Source organism: Agelaius phoeniceus, chromosome 3, assembly GCF_051311805.1.
Source record: "Agelaius phoeniceus isolate bAgePho1 chromosome 3, bAgePho1.hap1, whole genome shotgun sequence".
NCBI lineage: Eukaryota > Metazoa > Chordata > Aves > Passeriformes > Icteridae > Agelaius > Agelaius phoeniceus.
The window spans coordinates 93923774-93945130 of NC_135267.1; the positions used below are offsets into that span (position 1 = coordinate 93923774).

Consider the following 21357-nt stretch of genomic DNA (forward strand, 5'->3'; position numbering starts at 1 on the left):
GAGAGATTGTGCTTGAGCAGTTCTCTTCCACAGGGTATCTCACCTCAGTGAGGCAATCATCTGGTCCAGCTGCAGCCTCAGGCATTTACTTAGTAATTCGCTCCCTCCAATAAAAAGATAAAAATTCATGTTTTATAAAGCTGGAAGAAAAGACTTTCTAGTACAGTGCAAAAATGTAGTGCATCCCTCTCATCTTGTCTACTTATCATTATAAATGCCACTTCTCTTTTTGATTTTGACACATATGCACTTACTGCCTTTTCTTTCCACTTTTGTCTAAATGTTAAAGAAAATTTCAACTTTTAAATATCATTTTAAGTCTTTGTTGTAGGTCTGTGACTCAGCTGAATAGAAGCACCTTCCAGCCTCTTTATTTTCTGTGTTTTAGGGTGCAGTCCTGAGAGATAAATAAGTGAGCTTTCTCATCATTTGAGGCTTAAGTGTAAGCCATTACTCAGCTAAAAATCCAGGTGGAATGTTGTCAGCAGAGTTCTGACCCAGCTCTGGGACAACAGGTGAGCAGGAAGAAAGTAAAGCTGAGAAGAGAGCAGCATCTCACTGGCTATTTAGCTGAAACATTTATTGTAAAATATCTCAGTCACTGCTTGAGCAGAAGCTCATGATTCCACAGATCTTGGCCTGAGAAATTCCTATTTGGGCCAGCACAGCCCAGCAAGTGGTACCAATGCTAAGCCCAGGCCTTCCTAGTTAATCTCTTTGGTAGTCAGTTTATCAAACACCTGATACCTACCAGGGATCAGGGGGATGCAACATGATTAGTAATCTGCTGCATCACCAGAGAAAACTGAGGACAGCAACCAGTTTGGCAGATCTTATATAACAAACAAGTTGGGTCCAAAAATCTCAGCACAGATGTAATAATCCTCTTATTTATATATCTCCTTTTGGAGGGGATGAAGGACTCTTAACATTTCTGTACTGGAAACTTCCACTAATGCAAGTGATGCACGTTGGAAGAAAGAGAGTGTCCTGAAGGACTGAAGAAGCTGAGCCTCTGCAGAACCACAGCAGGACAGGTAACACTGTCAGGCTGCACTACCAGACAAAAAGGCACTGAGCAATCCAGGTGCAGCTGGTGCCTATGGGATGTTCTTTGGGAAATGTTCTCCAGCCTTCAAGTGGAAGTTAGATAGTAACAGCACATTTCTCTCTAGCTGTGGCAGATAATTTCTGGAAGGACTTTGCGTTTGGGATGTGTTCAGCAGAGATTTATTATCTTAAGGAAACTGGACTTTTCCCAAGGTCAAGACAGGATGGCCTGTGCAATTGTTTGTGGCAAATCCTTAAACTGCAAAGAACAAAAAAAGTGAGCAGCCCAAAGCCTTGTACAAGCTGAAACATTCATTTTATCCTTTACATTAAACTCTAGTTTCTCTAGGTGTTCTTAAACTTGGTTTCAACCTAAAACAGGATCCTGGGCATGAAGTAGCAATCCAAAAGTTAAATCACCTAGTGATTTTTAGTACCATGGGAATTTACTCAACTAAGAGCAGCACAGCACAGTTTAAATCAGACACCCAAGTTAAGTTTTTCTGACATTAATGTTAAATTCTGATATGGGAAAAATCCTGTTCTATGTCCTATCTGAAAAATTCTAAATTATCAACTGTTAATACAAATTCCAATAGGATACCGTGACTCACCCTACCTTCCCAATTAATCACCAGAAAATATTGTGTCCACAGCAATGTTTGTATTTCAAATTGTTCAAACAGCTCATGTAGGATAATGGGGTGCACTTCATTATCTTTTCAACTCTCTGGAAAATGTGCTGGAATACAGAGACCTACCAGAGTGTGCCAGTTTGTTGAATTACATATCTGGGGAGATGGTACACTCATGAGATCTGGTCATTATAGAAATACATGTGGCTTTGATCAGGTGGAGATAAATGCAGTGGCAAAAATTGTGAAAAGTTTTACTATGGTTTGGAAGGACAGGAGAAAGTGTCACACTTTAGTTTTCTGAACCCAATCCTGGACACTTTCAAGGGCAGGTGTAAAGCTGACAAAGTGCAAATGCACTTAAGTGCCTACCCACTTAACCTGAGTGGGTTGCAGGTTCCAGGCTAGGCTGCATTTAGAGAGAGCCCAGTGGGAGAAACAAGCTGGCTTTCTATCCCCATCCTTTTCTGATTCTGATTTAATGATCCTTTAAATGTCCTGTGTCCCCTTTCCCATCTCCCAAGATGTAGAAAGTTGTTTTGACTTTCCCACTGATTTGGTTTTGTTTGCCTCCAGCCTTGCAGCAATGCAGATGTGTTCCTGGTAAAAGGAGACCCCACCTTTGATGTTTAACTACCAGCAGCCAGTGCACAAGGCAGGAAAGAGAGTAAGCAAATCCCAGTGCAGAGACTTTGCATACAGAGAACATATATTTTACATATGCATCTAAGTCAACTCCTACTCCTTATGGAAACCTCGTCCCAAGAGCTCCTTTTGCTGTTATTTTTTTCCCCTTTTAACAGTTTTAGCCTTCTTAGCCTTCAATAGCAGATGATGCAGCAATTAAAAGAAATAAGTATGATTAACCACTAGAAAAATTAGTATTTTCTCTTCCTTCTGACTTGCAAACACCAAGGTGATAAAAAAACAACTAACAACTTTTGTCATACTAACTTCTGAGGTGGGTACTATGCTTGTACTTCACCTTGTCAGTGTAACACATACTTTTGGTACCAAGTAAGGGTTATTGCCCTGACCTGGAGACTTCCATGCAGTGCTCTAAGTAAGGAATGTTTTGTTCCTGCAGTTTTGATAATTTAGCTGCAGCTCTGGCCTGTCTTACTATGCAGCTTATTCCTGATTCATCTTCTGAGCTTAGAAAATACGAGATAAAAATAGATTATTGTTCTATCTAAATTCCCATAATCCTTGTGCTCATTAAAAATAAAGTCATGTAACTGTTCTTAGTCAGGATTGCACTAATTAGTACAACTGGCACTTCTGACCTTGTGATTTCTACCCTTAATACAGCCAGGTTGGCTGTGCTGCCTGCATTAACATACTCAGGATATATAATACCTCCTTACACAACAAAGTGCTGCAGAGAGAAATGCAAACCAGAAAATAAAGGTCAGGAGCCTGTATGGAGTTTCTCCACATCTTTATCCTTTGGCTTCATTGAATATTTTTGTATTTATTTCCATATAACAAATTAGAAATTCACAAATAAAAATCAGCGGCCAACTTTTCATAGATCCTTTAGGAGACAGGGCAGCTCCCCAGAGTGCTCTTGATCAGTGGCTTTGGTTCAGGTTAGCAGTTTGTTGGTTTCTGTAACAGCTCCTGGGATCTCAAAAATTTTGGGGAAATAGCAGCACAATCTTATTAAACTTGACCTCATTTGACTGGGGTTTTTTTATTTTTAAAAGAAAGACAGATTAATATGAAGGAAGCAACTTCCCTGTTCTCACTTCACCTTAGGGAACAACTTTATCTTTTTAGCCTTCACAATGCAATAAAATTAAATGTGGGTATTTTTGTGTAGGAAATTAAAAACTGTTGGCAGCAAAATTTTGTTCTGCAGCTGCTGATTTATGTATTGTTTGATTTATATGTGTCACTGGAGTCAGGAAATTACTAATCCATTAATCAATCTAATCCTTTCACCATCAAGCTATATGGATAAGTATTTAAATAAATTATACTGATAGGACAATCAATTCTCTGAATGTTGTAATAAAAAGCAGAAGGAACTTAACTATGCAGGTGATGGATCTACCACAATGAGAACAGGAATTTAAATAGTTCAGAGAAATACTCAGTCGTGGTAGACTGACAGGGGATATAAAAGCAGGAAAGGTAGAGAGGAAAAAACTCCATCAGAGTTTGGTTTTTTCTTTTAAATCTCTCATAACACAAGAGGAAAGGAGGAATCAATGCAAACGCAGAAGATTTATAAAGAATGAAACTTTTTCTGAAAAAAGTGCATTTCTGACAGAGTTTCCAAGTGGCCTGCAGGACTCATTAACCTTCCCAAGCTCAGAAATCATCAGGTCAACAAAATAAAACCAAAAACTAAACCAACAAACCCTGACAGCGGGGAGGTAAAGTGAACGTAAACCAAAACAGGGATGTAAATTTCAGTGGACCAGGACATAAACCAACTTCTAGTGGAAGGATTAGGAAGAAAATTCCTATATATAGCAAGGTTATTTGGTGCTTGTCCCCTCCAGGGATCCTTAAAATTTTCTCTGAGGCAGTTGTCCTGACTATTCTGGTGTGAGGATAATGGCTCAGACATATCTGGGGCCTGATTCTCTATGCAGCTCTCTATGCTTTCTATGCATCTGTGCTTATATAAGAAAGGAAGATATTTTAAGTTACTCCAGAGATGCAAATGATTAATCTGAAAAATTAGCATTGTATTTATTGCTATTTCTTGCAGAATTGGGGGTTGTAAGCCTGGAGCAGAAAGCAGAAATGTTGCATTGAGAAGGTAAAAGCATAAAAAAAGAATTTGACATCTAGCTGCTAATAAAATTCTAAGCTTCACAGACGTTTGGGCCAAAGCCCATGAATTATTTATTCTTGTTACCTGCATAATGTAGGTCACAACCTCCCTCTGTAATTAGGCTAAACAGTACCTACTTCTATTTCAGCTCTGTAATAAAACATTTAAGGCAACAGTTCTGATTTCAGGACTTGAAGGATGGAGAACTGAAAACATGCCCAAGCTGGGGCTTTCCCTCCCTTCCTCATCCCGAGCTCAGCTCATTCTATTCTGCATGGAACTGCTGCCTCCTCAACCTTTTTTTTTTCCAGCCTGGAGTCCATGACTGACAGCACCTGCTGAGTACTTGTACATAGCAAAGTGGTATTTTACTTAACCCTTGGATAAGCTAAGCAGACAAGACTTCCTTCTTTCTAAGATTTTGCAGATTAACTTTGTAGCTTTGATTGCCTCTGCCTGGGGTCTTTTAGGGGTTGTGTTGGTACAGCTTCACTTCATGTGTGTAAGGCTTTTTCAAAGATTAATGCTAAAAATCAATCTTGACTTAGACCCTTCCCTCAGCAAACAGAGAGACTTGGGTAAGGGCCTCACAGGAGCAGGTGTTAGAGGCAACCTTTGGTGACTGTTCTCACCTACAGGTGCTTCTGCCCACTTAGCAAATCCTTAGCTGCCTGTTCTGAACTTTAGGGATCAGCTCTGGTACAAACATGGAATATCAAACTGCATCTTGTGAGTATTTCCCATGGGCAATGGCTGGAGTAAGAAAACCCATCAGTTACTGCCTTAAGTGACAGTGGAATCAACACTTAATATTGGAATACACAGAAGTGGGGGAAAATTTTTTTGACAGAAATTAATCTAGTGCCACCTAAGCAACATTGCTTCAGCAAATATTACTGCAGGCCTGTGGGCAATTAACAGAGCTTACTAAATGTTAAATATTATTCACAACTGTTTTTGTCATCAGCTTTGGATAAGGAATCTCCTGAAAAAGCAACCCCACCCACCTTATAGGATACAAGGTTCAGCCCTGAAGTGCTTGTCCACAAGGTCCTGTAAATTGTTTGGCCATGGTGTAACAGAGCAGAGCATTGCACATAAAATGTTCCCCTGCTTTTGCCAGCTGCAAGAGAGTATTTTGTCAGAGCAGTGGCAAAAAACAAAACAAAATCCAACCAAACTCAAAACCAAAAAGCAAACCAAACCATCACTTCTGTTCTAACAGATTCTAAGTTTGGCATTTTCATTGCAGGAAAATGACTGTCTCATCCAGCAAAGGGAGCTTTTTCTCATCTCTTTTTGTCAGGCATCTTTCTGACATCTTGTGCACGTCAACACAGAAGGTGCAGCACAGCCCCCATCTAACAGCTCTGGGTTTCTCCCCTTTAAATCCTTGCTGATGAGGAAGACCCAGTGCGTCTGCCTAAGAGAAATGCAGAGAGAAGGGAACACAAGAACAGTGTCAGAAGCATCTTCAGTGTTGCCAAAAGCACAGGAGTAGAAAAGCCAACAGCTTCACTTTGGGGGAAAACACTGACAGGCTCTTCTTTTCTGTCTTGCCTTGCCACTTTGAGTCAATATTCAATATATGGTCTCACTAATGTTGCAGAGGGAAATCCTACTACCCTCTGCTCCTATTTGGTCTATCTGCTCAAAGGGTCAAATCTTCCCTTTTATTTACTTCTATGTATTTACAGCAGAAATGCCACTGCAGCCCTCAGTTGCCAGAATTTCTCAACTCTTGTGTTTTCTGGTTAATTTCTCTTCCTGGAAGACATCTGTTCCTAGTGGCTAGATGACCTTCCTTTTTTCAGCATCAAACATAAACTGCATTCAGTGACTCGGACCATTCAGCAACTTGTCCTCCTTAATAACAATCAGTAATAAAAAGTGCTTTATTTAATATAATTTATGAAAATATTGTACACAGTTGAGCAGATCTGCAGAATTATACTAGCTAACTGCAAATGAAAAAAATCTCATCTTCAAAAGTAATTCAGTAAAAATTGACCTTTTAGTTTTTCTCCTTCAGTTTCTCAAGTGAGATTATAAAACACCAACTCTATTGTGGCAGATAATAATGAGCCACGTTTGCCATCTGATTTAGTCTTGTAGTTCTGTTGAGCAAGACCAGTGTTGCTTTTTCCCAAAGCCACACAGAAGAGCTGTACTGAGGTTACCTTATTATTTACTCTTTGTATAGACCCAGAGTTTGATCTTATTGACCCCTTTCACAACACCCACTTTTTTGGAACTTCCAGTTTCCCAAGACATGCTACCTTTAATCCAGTAAATATCTGTTCTTAGCAGCCTTTAATACTTACACAATAACACCATTTACAACAAACTTGATGACTTATTTTTAAGCAAAAATATTGGCAGCCTTTTTATTCAGCTGCACCAGATCCCAGCACTAGCTGCTCTGAAACTCCTGATGCATCACTTCTCCAAGCCCATGGAGAAGTCTTAGCCAAACCTGGTACAAAACCAGATTGACATTAGAAAGGACAATAGATCCAAGAGACTTCTTCCTTATTCCAGAGAGAGCTCAAGGACATATGGAAAGTTTAAGTTAACAGATTCTCGCTATAGAAGGTACTGACCAGAAAACCTCCTTTTTTCTCCCCCAGGAGACACCTTTTCTTTGCCTTTGAGATCAAAGTAACTGCAGCATGTAACACCTGACCACCCCAGGGGCCTGGTCTTTTACCTGTAGCCTTTCATTATTTTTCACAAGATGATTTTTTTTTTTTTGTTAAATCAAGACAAAAATGTGGTTTTTTGTAAACCAGAGTAAGCACTCATGACATTTACACACATTTTTTATTTGCTGTTTCTGCTGAAATTAGTGATCTTTAAAAATTAAGAGTATCCTTTCAGAAAAGCTGACAGTTACGAGAACAGCAAAAATGACAATAGAGTCCTGAGAGATAAAAATTTATTTATCTGATCAGCATGTCATGATATGGTCACAACTCATACAGCTGACATTCTTATAGCCAAGAGGGATGTTTTTTCTTTTTAAAAATACATTTTTCTTTCCAGCAGGAAGGATTTTTTAAAAACAAACATTTCATACTAGGCAGGAATTAAAAACAATGGCTTTTTCAATATGACAACACGGCTGGTAAGCACTGGATACCCCACCAGTGTCTTAATATTCAGATTTCAAGTTTTCCCTCCCACTCCCCAGTTCCCCCCACCCCACACAGAAAAACACCACACAAAAAAACCAAGACAAAACCCAGATGGGAAACAAAGAGGTAGACATCACTACAACTACGGCGCTGTTTTGGAAATTGTGCGAGATGTCTCATGGTGCTCCAAGGAGTTCCTTTTCCCTTCATTAGACATTGCAGAACTGGGCCCCAGCAGTGAACTCCAGAGGTGACAGGAGCCAAGAGGTGCCAGAGCTGCAGAATAGGTGGGGCTGTCCCACCTGGCACATTGCTCTGCCCAGCTGGAGTTGCTTAAAATCAGATCCCTCTTTAAAACTATGGATCTCACAATGACAACACCCTTTCCCCAACAAGGCTGGAGTCACATCCTTCTAGGAGGCAAACCAGGCTCAAGGGGGCTCAGGTTCTGCTCTTGGCACGCCCTCAGCTCTCAGAAACTTTCAGAAGACTCATTGCTACAGTGACTTGCAGAGGAACTCTGCAGCTGGGCACTGGCACAGCTTCCTAGTGGGTGCTGCAGTGAGGGCTGCAGAAGCTGCTGCCCCTCTCTCCCCTACTGCTCCACTCCTCCTCTTGCCACCTCTGGCACTGAAACATTTGTCTCTGTATCCTTCCTAATAAGCAATGTTATCTGTCACAAATTAACACTGCAGCTGTACAGTGAACCAAAGAGTTATTTTACTATTTGTTGTGTTTACGGTAAGCACAGTAAAGGTTGTGTATCCATTAGTTATAAGCACAATAAATACAATCATCAAAGAAAATCTTCTCATCTGTTAAGGATCAGAAGCATATGAAATAGTCTTGAAAAAAAAATCAACTCTATTTTTGCCACAGCAAAAAAAACAAAACAAAAAAACCAAAAAAAAACCAAAACCAAACCAAACAAAAACCCCCCTACAACAACAAAACCCCCAAAAAACAAAACAAAAAACCCCCCAAAAAACCCAAACAACAACAAAAACAAAAAACCAAAACCAAACAAACAAAACCCCCAAACAAACAAAAACAACAAAAAACAACAACAACAAAAAACCAAAAACAAAACAAAACAAACAAACAAACAAAAAAACCCCACCAAACCAAAACCAAATAAAAAGAACCCCAGCCCAGGGAAAAGAAAGAGAAATGCTGCTTCTGGTATCTGTCTACATTTCTGAAAGACATCTTGGCTGCTGGAAAGATTTTATAAAAAAATATGCAATGAAATAAATTCAGCAAAATAATTCCAAACATCACCAGTCCTTCGCAAAACCACTGACAGTCACATCAGGTTTCCACATTTTATCACACAAAACAAAAATGCAGGTAACAGTGAAGGGAAGGAGAAAACTGGAGGTGAAGATAACTGCTATAAAAAAACCCTCTTCATCATACAGTATGAACATCATGGTGGAGTAATTTTAAGTAACTAACTCATTTTAATAGGACAGTTGTTCAGTGAATAATTACTTCATTATCTCATGATAAAATAAAAGGTCTAACTTTAAAATGCATAAAGTCCTTCCAATGACAACTTCTATCACAGCCAGGCAGTCTACAGCTCTTATAGAAAAAGCAGAGCTGCTCAGAAGCATTTCTAATGTATGCAGACATTTTAAACCAGAGTATGGTTTCCATTTTGCTCTTCCCATTTATTTTTAAAAGAAGTGTAAAAACTATCAAGTATGCAATTTTGCAAAATAACCCTTTATTTCATATGGCTCCATTATTTCCAAAAAATACAGAACCCCAGATGTATAACTGTTTTGTGTGATTGTATCAGATCACCACAAAATCTTCAGCTGACTGTCAAGAGAATGTATCCAAGCCTGGGCTCATGGTTTGGAAATCCCAGTTTTAGGTACCTTTGGTCCCAAAATTTATGTCAAGGCAAAGCGGAGCAGTTGAATCCTGTCACACACAGTGATCGGTATCTGTTATTATCTTGTACAAACAGGTGAGAAAAGTTAACAGCACTTTATGGCAGTGTCACACAAAGAAAAGTTCTATCATCTGCAAGCCAAGTGAACAAGAACAGTACCACAGTGATCGCTTTATTTTTACTGCAAAGAGATGCACCTTATTTGTGACGCTGGGGGAGGAGGGAGAGGGAAGCTTTTCATTTCCAGGAAATCAAGGTAAACTGAAATTTCACTTTTCAACATCTGGTGATAGCAACTTTAAAATAGGAAAAAAAAAAAAAAAGAAAGAAGAAAAAGGGACACCACTGTTGCAAGATTCAACAGAACCACACGTGGAACCCAAGTGAGACTGAAATGATGGCGCACTCACCTCAGGGCACTGAGGAAACTGCTTGGTGTGGATGGACAGGTGCTCTTCACATCATGGGATTCACAGAGCAGCAAAGCTAAACCGTGAGGACCGACACAACTTCAACTCTAATAACTTCTTTATGAACAATTAAACATAGAAATGTGGAGATGCTTTTTGGGCAACCCTGGCAGAGAACCATCTTTATTCTTATTATTCTTATTATCTGCAATGCACTCAAATTGCTCTGCTCTCACTTCTGTGTGCAACAGCTTTCAGTTGGAATTTTTTCTGTGAATTTTTCATTTTTGATAATTTTACACATTTTTCCATTATTTTTCCCCTAATACAAATTCAATGTGATATTAATTTGTGATCAACTGTACAGTTCATTAATGTTTCTATCAAAACACATTTTGAACTCTCCAGAGGCGGCAACCCATGGATGGTGCAGCAAAATGCCCAGAACAGCCAACTGCCAGAAGGTAGAACCAAATTGCAGCAGACAGAAATTTGTGTTTTACAGACTCACCTGCTAAGCTCCAGACAGTCTGGACCAGCATGGTATTTTTAGCACTGAATTTCCTACATATTATATCCATTTTACATTCTTCCCTTCATAGCAAAACTTATTTTATCCAATTTATTATCTTTCATGAAGCAGCATCTGAGATCATGCTGGGAGGCTCCTCTGGTGTTGCTTTCCAACAGTTTCATTCCGGTGTCACCCACAGCAACTCGGCCGTACAGAGCTGCGGTGCCAGGCGCTCTTCACATTTCCCAGTGCAGGCAGGAGAGAAGCCTGGGACATGACACTGTTTCCACACCCTACTGAAACAACAACCAGTGCTTGGAAACAAACCTCTTGTAAGAGTAAGAACTACAGAGGAACAAAGTGAAAATGAACAGGACCAGATCAATCAAACACTTGTCTGAAACATTACTGCACAGTAATTTCTTGAGGCAGCACGTGAACACTTGCTATTGACTGCAACCCACTGGGAAAATAAAAATACTGCATTTGACAAAACAAGATGCTCTTACATGGAGTTCACAGGGTCTATAAGGAACAATCTCCTGATGTGAGCAACTGCTGTGCATTCTGCTTACATAAACTTCCCTTTTTCCATCAGTCCAGTCTGTCCTAGCTCAAAATAAAATGAGCTGTACTCTGGGCATCTCTGTGGTTCTGATCAAACTACATGGGGGAGGACAGCAAGTGAGTAGCTTGCCACCTGCCTTTTGGAGTTGAAGGAGTCAGTCCCATGGGCAGCAGAATAACCACTTACACATAACAGTGCTGGGCTGCCCCAACACCCCCCTGTCGAATGGCAGATTAAATACATTCATTCCATCAGCTGAACTTTAGCAAGAACAACATGAAACAACAAATACTCCACGGACTCCCTTCCTATCAAGGCATACCTACCTCTTTTTAATGGTTACACCAGAATTCAGGTGCAGAGATGGTATTTATAAACAGCATCCTGCCTCAAACATGAAGCTATTGGTGACCACTGTACTTTGCCTCCAGCCTCCTGTGGAGTCAGGGAGGGAACACACACTTCAGGGGACCTTACTGTGGTGCCATTTTGCATCCATCCCCACTGAGCAACCACTGCTGCATGGGGAGGGGCAGGGATGGCATATTTGACAAAGTATTTTTCCACAAAGCAAGGGGAAATTGGCACTGCCTCGTGCTTTGGTATGCTCTTTGCCCTCCCCACAGAAAGAGAACACTGGCAAGGTTTTGTATTCTGCACACCACCTCCTGTGATTCATGTAGCAGCAGAGGGAGACAGAAGGGGAATCAATATTGCTAGCTCAGAGCCAAAACCACTGAGGGCTTACTTTGTTCTCAACAAAATTACTCTGTAGAAGGCAGTATGCCAACATCTGAAGTTCTGGCTACCCTGCCTGTATTTAGAGAGATTAGTTTTATTTTAGGAACCGTTCTCGCAAATCTGTGCATAATCACATAAACACAATGCCAACCAGACCTGCCAGAAGTAAGGCTGTACATCACTGACATCCTTTCAAAAGGATCCTGCACTACACATCTGAAAGTGTCCTCTGTTCCAATCTGCCCTTCAGTTCAACCCCTCCTTATTCCAGTAAGATTTTAGCAGTAAGATTTTAGTGGTGAGCTAATTAATACTGCCCTCCATGTAGTTATTCAGAATATTTATTTTTTCAGTAGTATCTTCCTACAGATTTATGATAGCAATTATACCTATTTTTTTTCTTTTTACGAAACTAGTTTTTCTTCTATTACTCCTTAGCAAAACATTAAGATGGTTGGCATTTAATTATTCAAACTCTCCCACAAGTATATTTAGCACTGTTGCAACCAGCAGGGAGAAAAAGGCCTCTATAAACCACTCCAAGGTCACCTTGGTTGGACTGCAGTATACAAAATACAAAGGTGGCTAAAAATCACCAGCAGCACCAGCAGACCTTCAGAAACAGCTAGAATTGCTCTGCCTTCCAACGTGTGACAAACAAAGTTTCCCTCTGTTCCATGTCTTTCCTTCACTGACTTTTCACCTTTGAAAGTGCATTTTCAAAACTGATGATGAGGGTTTAGCTGCATTCTGAACAAAAAGGGAATTTAACCAAGTGACTTTGTATTTTCCAAGTTTCCCTGTAACACGAGACACTGGTAGCACATGGAACTCGGAGAGCTGATGGCAAGACCACAGCAGGGATGGGCTGATTCATCCCACGTGGACAGCTTTTAATCACACTGTGATGCTGCAATGCTTGTTTGAGGACCAGTGCCTCAGAGGACAGACCTGACACCAGATCTTGTTTGGGTGTTGGGTTCAGATCGATGTGTCTGCTACAACAACTGCTGACTGCGTAGCCACAAAGACACCTCCACAGCTCTGCTGAGGATTCTGACTCCAGCACAATGAGCTGCAGTAAAGTACACGTTGTGCAAATGAGGAATCTCTACCACACCAATGCTGTACACACTACTGAAGAGACAAGTTGCTGAATTTTCTGAGCTCTAACTACAATGCCAAGAAATACTTGTGGTGACAAAGCTTTCTTGTCACAGACATTCTTCTACGGTGGTTGTACGATTGCACCTTTTGTCCAAATGCTGAATTTGCTTAAGTGTGGGTGAGAGTATACATTTTTAAAAATACAGACAATTCTTAAAATAATACATCATCAGGTCACTATGTTACTGATCTTCACTTTTAGTGGAGTTTAAAATTCCCCCAAAGAGAGGTAAAAGTCCATCCAGTATTTTCCTTTACTCTTGAATATTCACATTTGCACATACAACATGATACTCATTTGCAAGAGCCTGGATTCCCATTGTGTCCTCAGGTCCCATTCCACTTTTAAAATAGGCAATGGTACAAATACTGAAAGAGGCAGTACCACATCCCTCCTGACAAAAATGCAAATGATTGTATGGCAACCAGCCACAGGTTACTGAGGGTCATCTCCCGAGAAATCGCTTTTGTCTGACCCTGGGGTGGTGGAAAAGCTCCTGCAAGAGAAAAGAAAACACACTTAATGCTTTGCCCAGGGATGACAGCCTTAATGCACCACTTTATTGCTTCTCTACTGCTTGTCCCAGCAATGGTGCCCACGCAGAATTAACTGGGTACTGCTCTATGCTCTAATGCTGTCAAATTTATGACAGATTTTCCAGAAGCCTTCAAAAAAACAAAAAACCCCATATCAAAACACAACCCCTTACTTAATAAGAGCAATTTTGATTTCCTTATAAACTTTAAGCATAAACCTGAAAGCATTCCTTAGAAGCTGCTATCACTGTACTCAACCTTTGCAGAGAGATCCAACTGTCAATTAAGTTTTGTGTTATTTCTGAAGTTTTATTAGTACCTCCATGATCAAATTGAATGGATTCCATATTAAACTCTACAGCTGTTTGGTGGTGATACTGTATACTGTGAAGAAGCAACACACATAAGTTCTTGAGGTTCCTCTTGAAAATGTAATTACACACACAACACCCCTTCTTTAAAGAACAGTTTCCACATATTGTTTGAACACTCAGTCATACTGACTAAGGAAACACTGTCATTTGCCACAGAGCTTTCCAGAAATTCTTTACTGAAATCCTTGCTTAGATGGGAAAGACTGGAAGAGATTCATCTGACAATAAAATTTGGTTTTTCCATACTTTGACTTTTTCTGACTTGCAACACTAAATTAAATGTGCCTGAATACGTCAGAGCTTTATGGCTGTAAGCAAACTATTTGCATATATTTACATCAGCATATTAAATCATCTGCATTACACTGTACTGAGATGCACAAAGACTTGATGACACAAAGCACTTTTATTGCTGTTAATCCTGAACAGGGGGTATAAAACTCTGAATTACACCAGAGAAGATGATGAACTTGCTGCAGCATTATGGAGTCTCAACTTCTCTCAGAAGAAAATGAAATTAATGATTCAAAGAGTAAAGATGCAGCAATGTCAATTTTTAATCTTGGGAACCACACAATTTGGGCAATTAGATACCATCAGCAGCTTATCTCTGTGCTTCACATTTGCAATCACTGGAGGATCTGCAATCAAGCATTTGAGACAAAGCTTTTCTTCCTGCATGAATGCTCTTAATTAAAAAAAAAAAAAAAGTAAACAAGGAAAAAGCCTAAAAACATCCTTGATGAGCCCCATCCACCTCTCCCTGACAGGTATTTCACACTTGGGCAGATTTGCTACATCATTATTCCCCAGTAACTCACAGCTAAGCTTCTATCTGTCCACTCTAGGCTAGATTTGTTCTTCCATGGCCCATTTGTTTTTCTGTACTAACACTGACCTCTGCTTTAAACACCTTTTCTTTTTCCCTTGTCGGTACAGAGAGCTGTCTCCCTCTCTCCCTCCCAAGCCAGCTCTGACTCTTCCCTTTCCCACCTGAGACAAGCCAAGTACTTTTAGTTGTCCTTAACAGAAATGATGCCACCTTCCCTCAATCTCAGCTCTGATTATCTGTCCCTCTTCCCAGTTCAATCTGTATTCCCTGACAGGGAGAATGGACTGTATGCAGGATTTCCAGATGAGGTTTCTGATCTGGCACAACAAGGAGTGTTTCCATAGCATTAGGGAAGCCATTCCTTACTTTTTTCATCACCTCACACCATTTGGCTTCTGAGCACAGGGAATGAGGAGCACAATGCCTTCAGTATGCCATCACTCTTTTCCAACTGCTCCTAGTTATGGTTGGGGTTTTTTCCTTAATCGGTCCCCGAGTGTTTTTGTCCTGCTAAATGCAATCTCACTTGTGTTACTAAGGGCTTCAAGGTTGTCTTGCTGAAGAGTTCAGAGAAATCAAGAACTTGCCAATATAAGTTTTCCACTAACTGCCTAAAACAGGAGTCTGTTACCTACAGCTATTAACTTGAAATGGTTCTAATTTTATAAATGAAATGTGTAAAATGCACCTGTAAAAAATTATGGGATTAGCTTCATATCAAATTTTAGGCATACTTTTCTTTTGGTTTGGATTTCCAGAGGTCTAATATTACAGATGATCTAAGTTCTTGACACTTAAGAGTACAGCAAAATGAAGAAAGGTGCTCTGGGCTTTGTTTCTTTCTCTTCCCAAATAAAAATAAGCCAAGAAATGAATTCTTGGCTTAGTCAATGCAACCTTTTAAAGTTTCATGGAGCATTAAATGTTACCCCAGCTTTTTGAAGTAAGCTTTATTAAGAGAGAGAAGTTCCTAAGCAGTGTGTATTGTAGAATAATATAATGATGATTATGATAACAATAATAATGATTAATTATAACAGAAACAGCCCTAAGTCTTAAAACCACACCCTCCTGTGACCATGTGCCAGGTGAGTACAAAGCTGGCTCTTGAGCAGCCTCAGGGACTCCCCTCAGAGTCAACCTCAGGACCTTTCCAAGGGGTTTCAAAAAACTGCAGCAGCACTTTTTCAGTAGGCCAACTAAAGCAATGCAACCAAGTTCTCAAAAAGTATAAATGGCAGTAACTTTAAATTATACTAATTTATGCCTAATAAGGTCCTATGTCACAGCATTTACATTTAAAACATGTCTTTATTAATTCATACTGATTGCACTGGCAAATTATTACCAATTATGCTATTTTGGAAGTGCATTTTAATGAATAAATCTGATTATATTAATTATACTCTAAGAATTCTAGACTAGTTAGATTTTCTAGGTATGACTTATTTCAACAGCATAAAATAATGTCACACACCCATGAATTCTTTACAATGTATTTGCCACACGTGTATTTTAAAAGATACTCACAAAGTTATTTGTCTAATAAAGTCCAATATGTGCATTTGGATGTGATTTATGTAGCAGAGTCTGAACCCTGCCATCAATGGTGGCTAAGTGACAGCAACATTTCATAAAACAAAATACAACTGTGGGTTGTTAAAGAATTCTATTAATCTCTTTAAGCACTTGGATTGATAAATTAAGTACTCAAAACTAGATTAAAGCAGGCTTTGCAATAAATCACCTCACAGAAGAAGCATCTTCATTTAACACAGTCCCCAGGAATACTAAACTCAGCTGATTTGAGACACTGAACATTTCCCATCAACAACTGTGATGCACAGGGCTGCAGATCACAGCTCCAGAGAATGTGTGCCATGTAATTCTCACAGGTCCTTCCAATCATACTTCAATCATGGAGCTTTGCCATGAAATCCCAGAGCAGCACGTTTCACAGCTGAACTGTGTGTCACTTTTTTGACAGCTCCCAACACTATCCTACTTCTAGTGTTGCCCAGGTAATTTACCTATCCTAGGTAATTCTTTAATCATAGATAATTCTTTAATCATTTTTGCCACTTAAAAAGCAGTAATAATAGCAATAATTGTACCACACATGTGAAGGAATTACACATTCCTGCACCATTCTGAGATCCTTGTAAGGAAAGCCATTAGCAAAGCACAGCTCTCTCTGCTAGGTAGCATCCTACCTGTTTCATAGAAATGTGTCAAGAGGTCCTCCTTTTCAATGAATCGTTGATACAGCCAGTTTGTGAGAGCTTCAGGCTCTGCAGGTACATCCTTCACTGGAAAAATCCTATCAAAGAAACAAACACAAATTAAACCTAGCAATGTGGAGAACAAAACTCTTCTGCCCCAGCCCACCACAAAACAGAGACAACAAGACTTTTGTATAAATCTAACTGCATGACCTGCACTCTCTCCAACTCAGATCACAGAGGCATTAAGGGTACAAGAGTGGGAAACTCCAGGCTGCCATCCAGAACCACAAAGAGACATTGGCATCAGTCTCCACCAAATGCTGTACTACAGCTTTTGATAAAAACTACTAAGGCACTGGTTTGTTCTTTTTTTAATAGAATACCACCACACTATATTACTATTCCCTAAGAAGAATACAAACCAAGTGGAATGAAAGAAATAAAAAAATGAGAAAGTTAATTCATAGCTTTGAAGAAACAATACAGCGGGCAGAAGCCACATAATGACATCACTAAGCACCAACAGCTCTTCCACATCCCAGAAAACAAGCCCTCTGTGCTTTTCAAAGGATGCTGGCAGCTTTCTTTGAAATTTACAAGGCACATTTTACACTGAAAACTGACCCTGTACTCAAATATTGCTGCTCTGTTTTAAAAAAACACCAACGGGAGAATTGCTAGGATTTTGGTACTTATTTGCTGAATATTAGATGACCTAGAAAAACAGACACCCAGAGCAGAATTCACTGTGGTACACACATCCTGAAACTCCCAAATAATCCACCATACCTCACTGGATTATTTCAAAATCGAATTTCCAATCTTAGAGTAAGTGTGAAACCTCCTCAGCAGACCCTCAGTGCCTTTTGATGTATAAACAAGAACTTACACATCCAGTGTGCTGTACTGGCAGGCCAAGGTAGGAGAGATTTGTGTATCAGGCTAACCTGGAAAATTCACACTCTGAAATGCAAGGCCTTTACTGTAGGTTTCTCTTTCCAGGTGAGCTCCCACTTAGCTTCTCATTTACACCATGCTTCTATTTTCATTAGTGAATTTCCATTTCATTTTCAACACAGTCTTTCTCAACTAATCATACTGCAAAGAATTGGAAGTAACACGACAATCATCTGGGAATGTCAGAGTAAGAAAATAAGGCCCTTCTGAAGAATGCTTTTGTTGCTGTTATAATTTCAACATCTTTGCCAGCTTTGTTCATTTGTCATTTGTCCTTCCTCTTTTCAGTCTGATGCATGGAAAAATAAGCTGGAAGTGGGGGAGTCAAGCAGCAAGCATTGCTCTAAGGAGTGAATTACAAACCACAGTGCTTTGGCATACAGAGACAACTTCAATATAAGGAGATGAACGACTTTATTTACACACTATGGTATCACCATGAAGTCAGCTATGTCTGTAGCCTTTGGAGTAACTCTACCTACACCCTCCTGGCACTGTGGAGTTCTCTATGCTCCAGTAAAGCCAGTCCTGGTAACCAGAAATTAGCAACTGTTATCTCAGATAAAACAGAGTTTGAAGGAAAGTCTTTGCCCAAAGACAAATGTTATAAAATGGTGCTTCAGTAATCAGCTCAAGTATTCAGTCTGCAAATCAGGAACAAAGACAAACAATAAAGAACTATTTTATCTTGAAGCCCAGATACTGTACAGCAGGTTAAAATTAAACCACCTAGCAGCAAGTAAAAAACACACCCACAGAGCAAGGACCATTTTGCTGAGGGCAAAACACTTAAGACTTACTCTGTGTCCCCAAACACAACTGGGCTGCCAAGCACTATTTTTACTCTCTTCTGCCAATCTGCTGTAAAGAGATAAAAGGCTCAGCAACTGAATACTGTGTTTCACAGAGTATTTTTGAAGGACAGATGCTTTACCCAGGTTTTAAGAGGGTTCACAACTAAGAGAACGTGTGCTGTCTCAGGACAGAAGTGTAGGGTTACCTGGCTTCACGTGCAGTCTCCATTGTAGACTGTAAGATATTCTTCACCTCTGCCTTCACTTCTCCCTGACCTAATGGGTAACAACTCTGTTTTGTCAAGAACATTCCTCCTAATCTGGAAACATCATAGGATCTTGCAAGATACCTGTTAAAAACAATTTCTGAGCTGGCACTTTAATGGAGCAGTGCAGTAGCACAGGTGATAGCAGCTCTGTGAGAGACTAATGGAAGCACTGCACACCACTTCCCTGCTTGAATCCATCCAGGCTCTTGTGTGGATCAATAATGCTGCCAGAATGCTTGAATCTCTGGAGATAAATTCTGCTGCTTTGAAGTCTGAGAAGCAGCCACTGCTACACCCAGATTGAACAAACATTAACAGACTGAAAAACAACTGGTTTTCCAGTAATGCTACACTAGCTGCCACAACTCGGCAATGGTAAGTGCTGGTGTATTTAGAAGCATTTTCAAATGTATTTTTAGATTATCCAGAGTTATTTTTACCAGCAGAACATTCTTACTAATGACTGATCTAAATTAGAGATTAAATATTAAAAAAAAATCCTCGAACTCTGGAAAGAAGCCCTTTCTGTACTCAATAAGGCAAAGCTAAACCCCCCTATATTTAAACTAAACATACTGCTAATGCCATGGTTCTCTGCCCATCAGATGGCTCAGCTGGCATCTGTGTTTCACAGGAACACTCTCTTGAAGGAGACTGGGTTCAGGAAGGTGAGTGAGCAAGTCTACTGTTACAAAACTCCCCACACAGGCAATCCAAAACAACAGCAGAAAGCCACTGCTCTGACAGGAACAGGGTCAAACCCAACCGCAGGATGCTGGCATCTGCCAGGTCCGGTGTTAAAAGATGCAGAAAAAAGTTCCTTATTTTCAGTGAGATATGTAAACAGGTGTCCATGTGGTCAGGCATGAGCATCACCTTGGCTCTACCCCACCTTTGGGTATGCAGGATCAGGAATGCCATTGGAAGCAAACAGTTTGCTCATCTCCTCAGGGGAATAAAGTATCATTGCACAGAACTGCCAAGGCAAGGAATAAGGTCAACATGTAACATCTGGAGCTCCTGGAGTCTCTGGGGCACTTGGATCTTTCTAGCTTTTGGGCAAAACTAACTTCACATTCATTAAAATAAGAGCATCTTTAGTCCTGGTGTGGCAAACAAGGAATTTAATAGACTGGATAAGAATTTGACCGGAACATTCAAGCAGAATGGAAATACCTTTTTTGCTCCTCATCACAGGAGCAGCTGATTTTCCTGTCCCCAGGAAAAGTGGGGAAGGGGCTAAAAGCAGTGGCAGCATAGGCTGCACCCTGGGAAGTGAAAAGTGGTGGTGGAAATAAAGACACATTTCAATGGGAGTCTGCAAAGAATCTTTTTCCAGTAATGAAGCATTACCCTGCAGCTGGAGGTGGCAGCAGCTGCAGGGACAGTCTGGGTACCTGACTGAGGGATGGCCACTTCTTAAACTGCTACACACATTTGTGTCCATGTCCCAAACCAGATTATATTACAATAAATGACAGTCCAGAAAAAAAAAAGTATTTTAAAAACCAGGAGATCTAACTGCCAAAGACATGCTGGTATATGTGAGAATTGTGGAGAATTAGCTACTGATAGGCTGTTTCTCAGAAGACACCACAGGATTTTCTGAAATATTGCATGCTTAGAAACATTTTTCTCTTTTAAGTTGTCGTTACTGGAGAAACAACTGCTGATTCTGTATTTAAATTCTGAAATTCATGGCTACCACTATAAGTACTAACTGCCTTTTATCACCTGTCCTGCCCTGAACTGAAGTCCTGTATTACTTGCTACTCCATTTAAGTCATGATATTATTTGCTGCTTCAATGGCTCTAAATAAATCCAGGACAGTGGAGGCTGTTGGTAGATGTCAGGCATGACCAAAAATAAAGTTACTTGCGTATAAAAGTGTATTAAAATACACTGCCAAACGGGATGCCCTTCTGCAACATTCATTCAGCAACCACAATGCATCTCATCTTATTTATAGCTCGGAGCCTGGCTTATTTCAATAGATCTGTATCAATGCAGACACAAAAATAGAACTTGCTCAGCAGCTGACAGCTTGTTCCAGCAGTGGCACAGCAAAGGCTGGCGGGGAGGCAAGGGGACAGGGCTGGAGCAGCCTGTGTGACACTGCCATGCACGGCCAGCCCTGCGTCACAGCTGACTCAGGCTGCCTCTGACGTCAGGGCTGCTGCACACAGCCACTGTCACACAGCCCAAACGTGGCATGGGAGCATCCAAGGGCATCACCCTGCAAGGAAACCAAGGCAAGAAACCCACCTCACACCACCCCTGACTGAGGGGATGCTAAGCACCGAGCCAGCTTCACAGCCAGGGGGTTTATATTTGCAAGTCTCAGGTTCTGCCAACAGAACTGCGGCACACAAGAAATTATTGCTGGAGAAACCTGGGGTTCAGCTAAGAAACACCAAGCCAATCAAACTAAACAAGTGCCTGGTGTGAA

At 40.3% G+C, this 21357-nt stretch overlaps 1 protein-coding gene across 2 annotated transcripts in view; it reads right to left on the reverse strand.

Annotated features, from left to right (window-relative positions):
- Nucleotides 1-7397: 7397 nt before the first annotated feature.
- The window catches only part of LPGAT1 (lysophosphatidylglycerol acyltransferase 1), a 61066-nt gene continuing 47106 nt past the window's right edge, over nt 7398-21357 (reverse strand). For both annotated transcript variants that reach the window (XM_054630487.2, XM_054630488.2), the window contains 2 exons: nt 16876-16982; nt 7398-13416 (listed from right to left, as the gene is read on the reverse strand). In XM_054630487.2, coding sequence (XP_054486462.1) covers nt 13265-13416; nt 16876-16982 — 259 coding nt within the window. In that variant the 3' untranslated portion in view covers nt 7398-13264. The remainder of the gene's footprint in view (nt 13417-16875; nt 16983-21357) is intronic.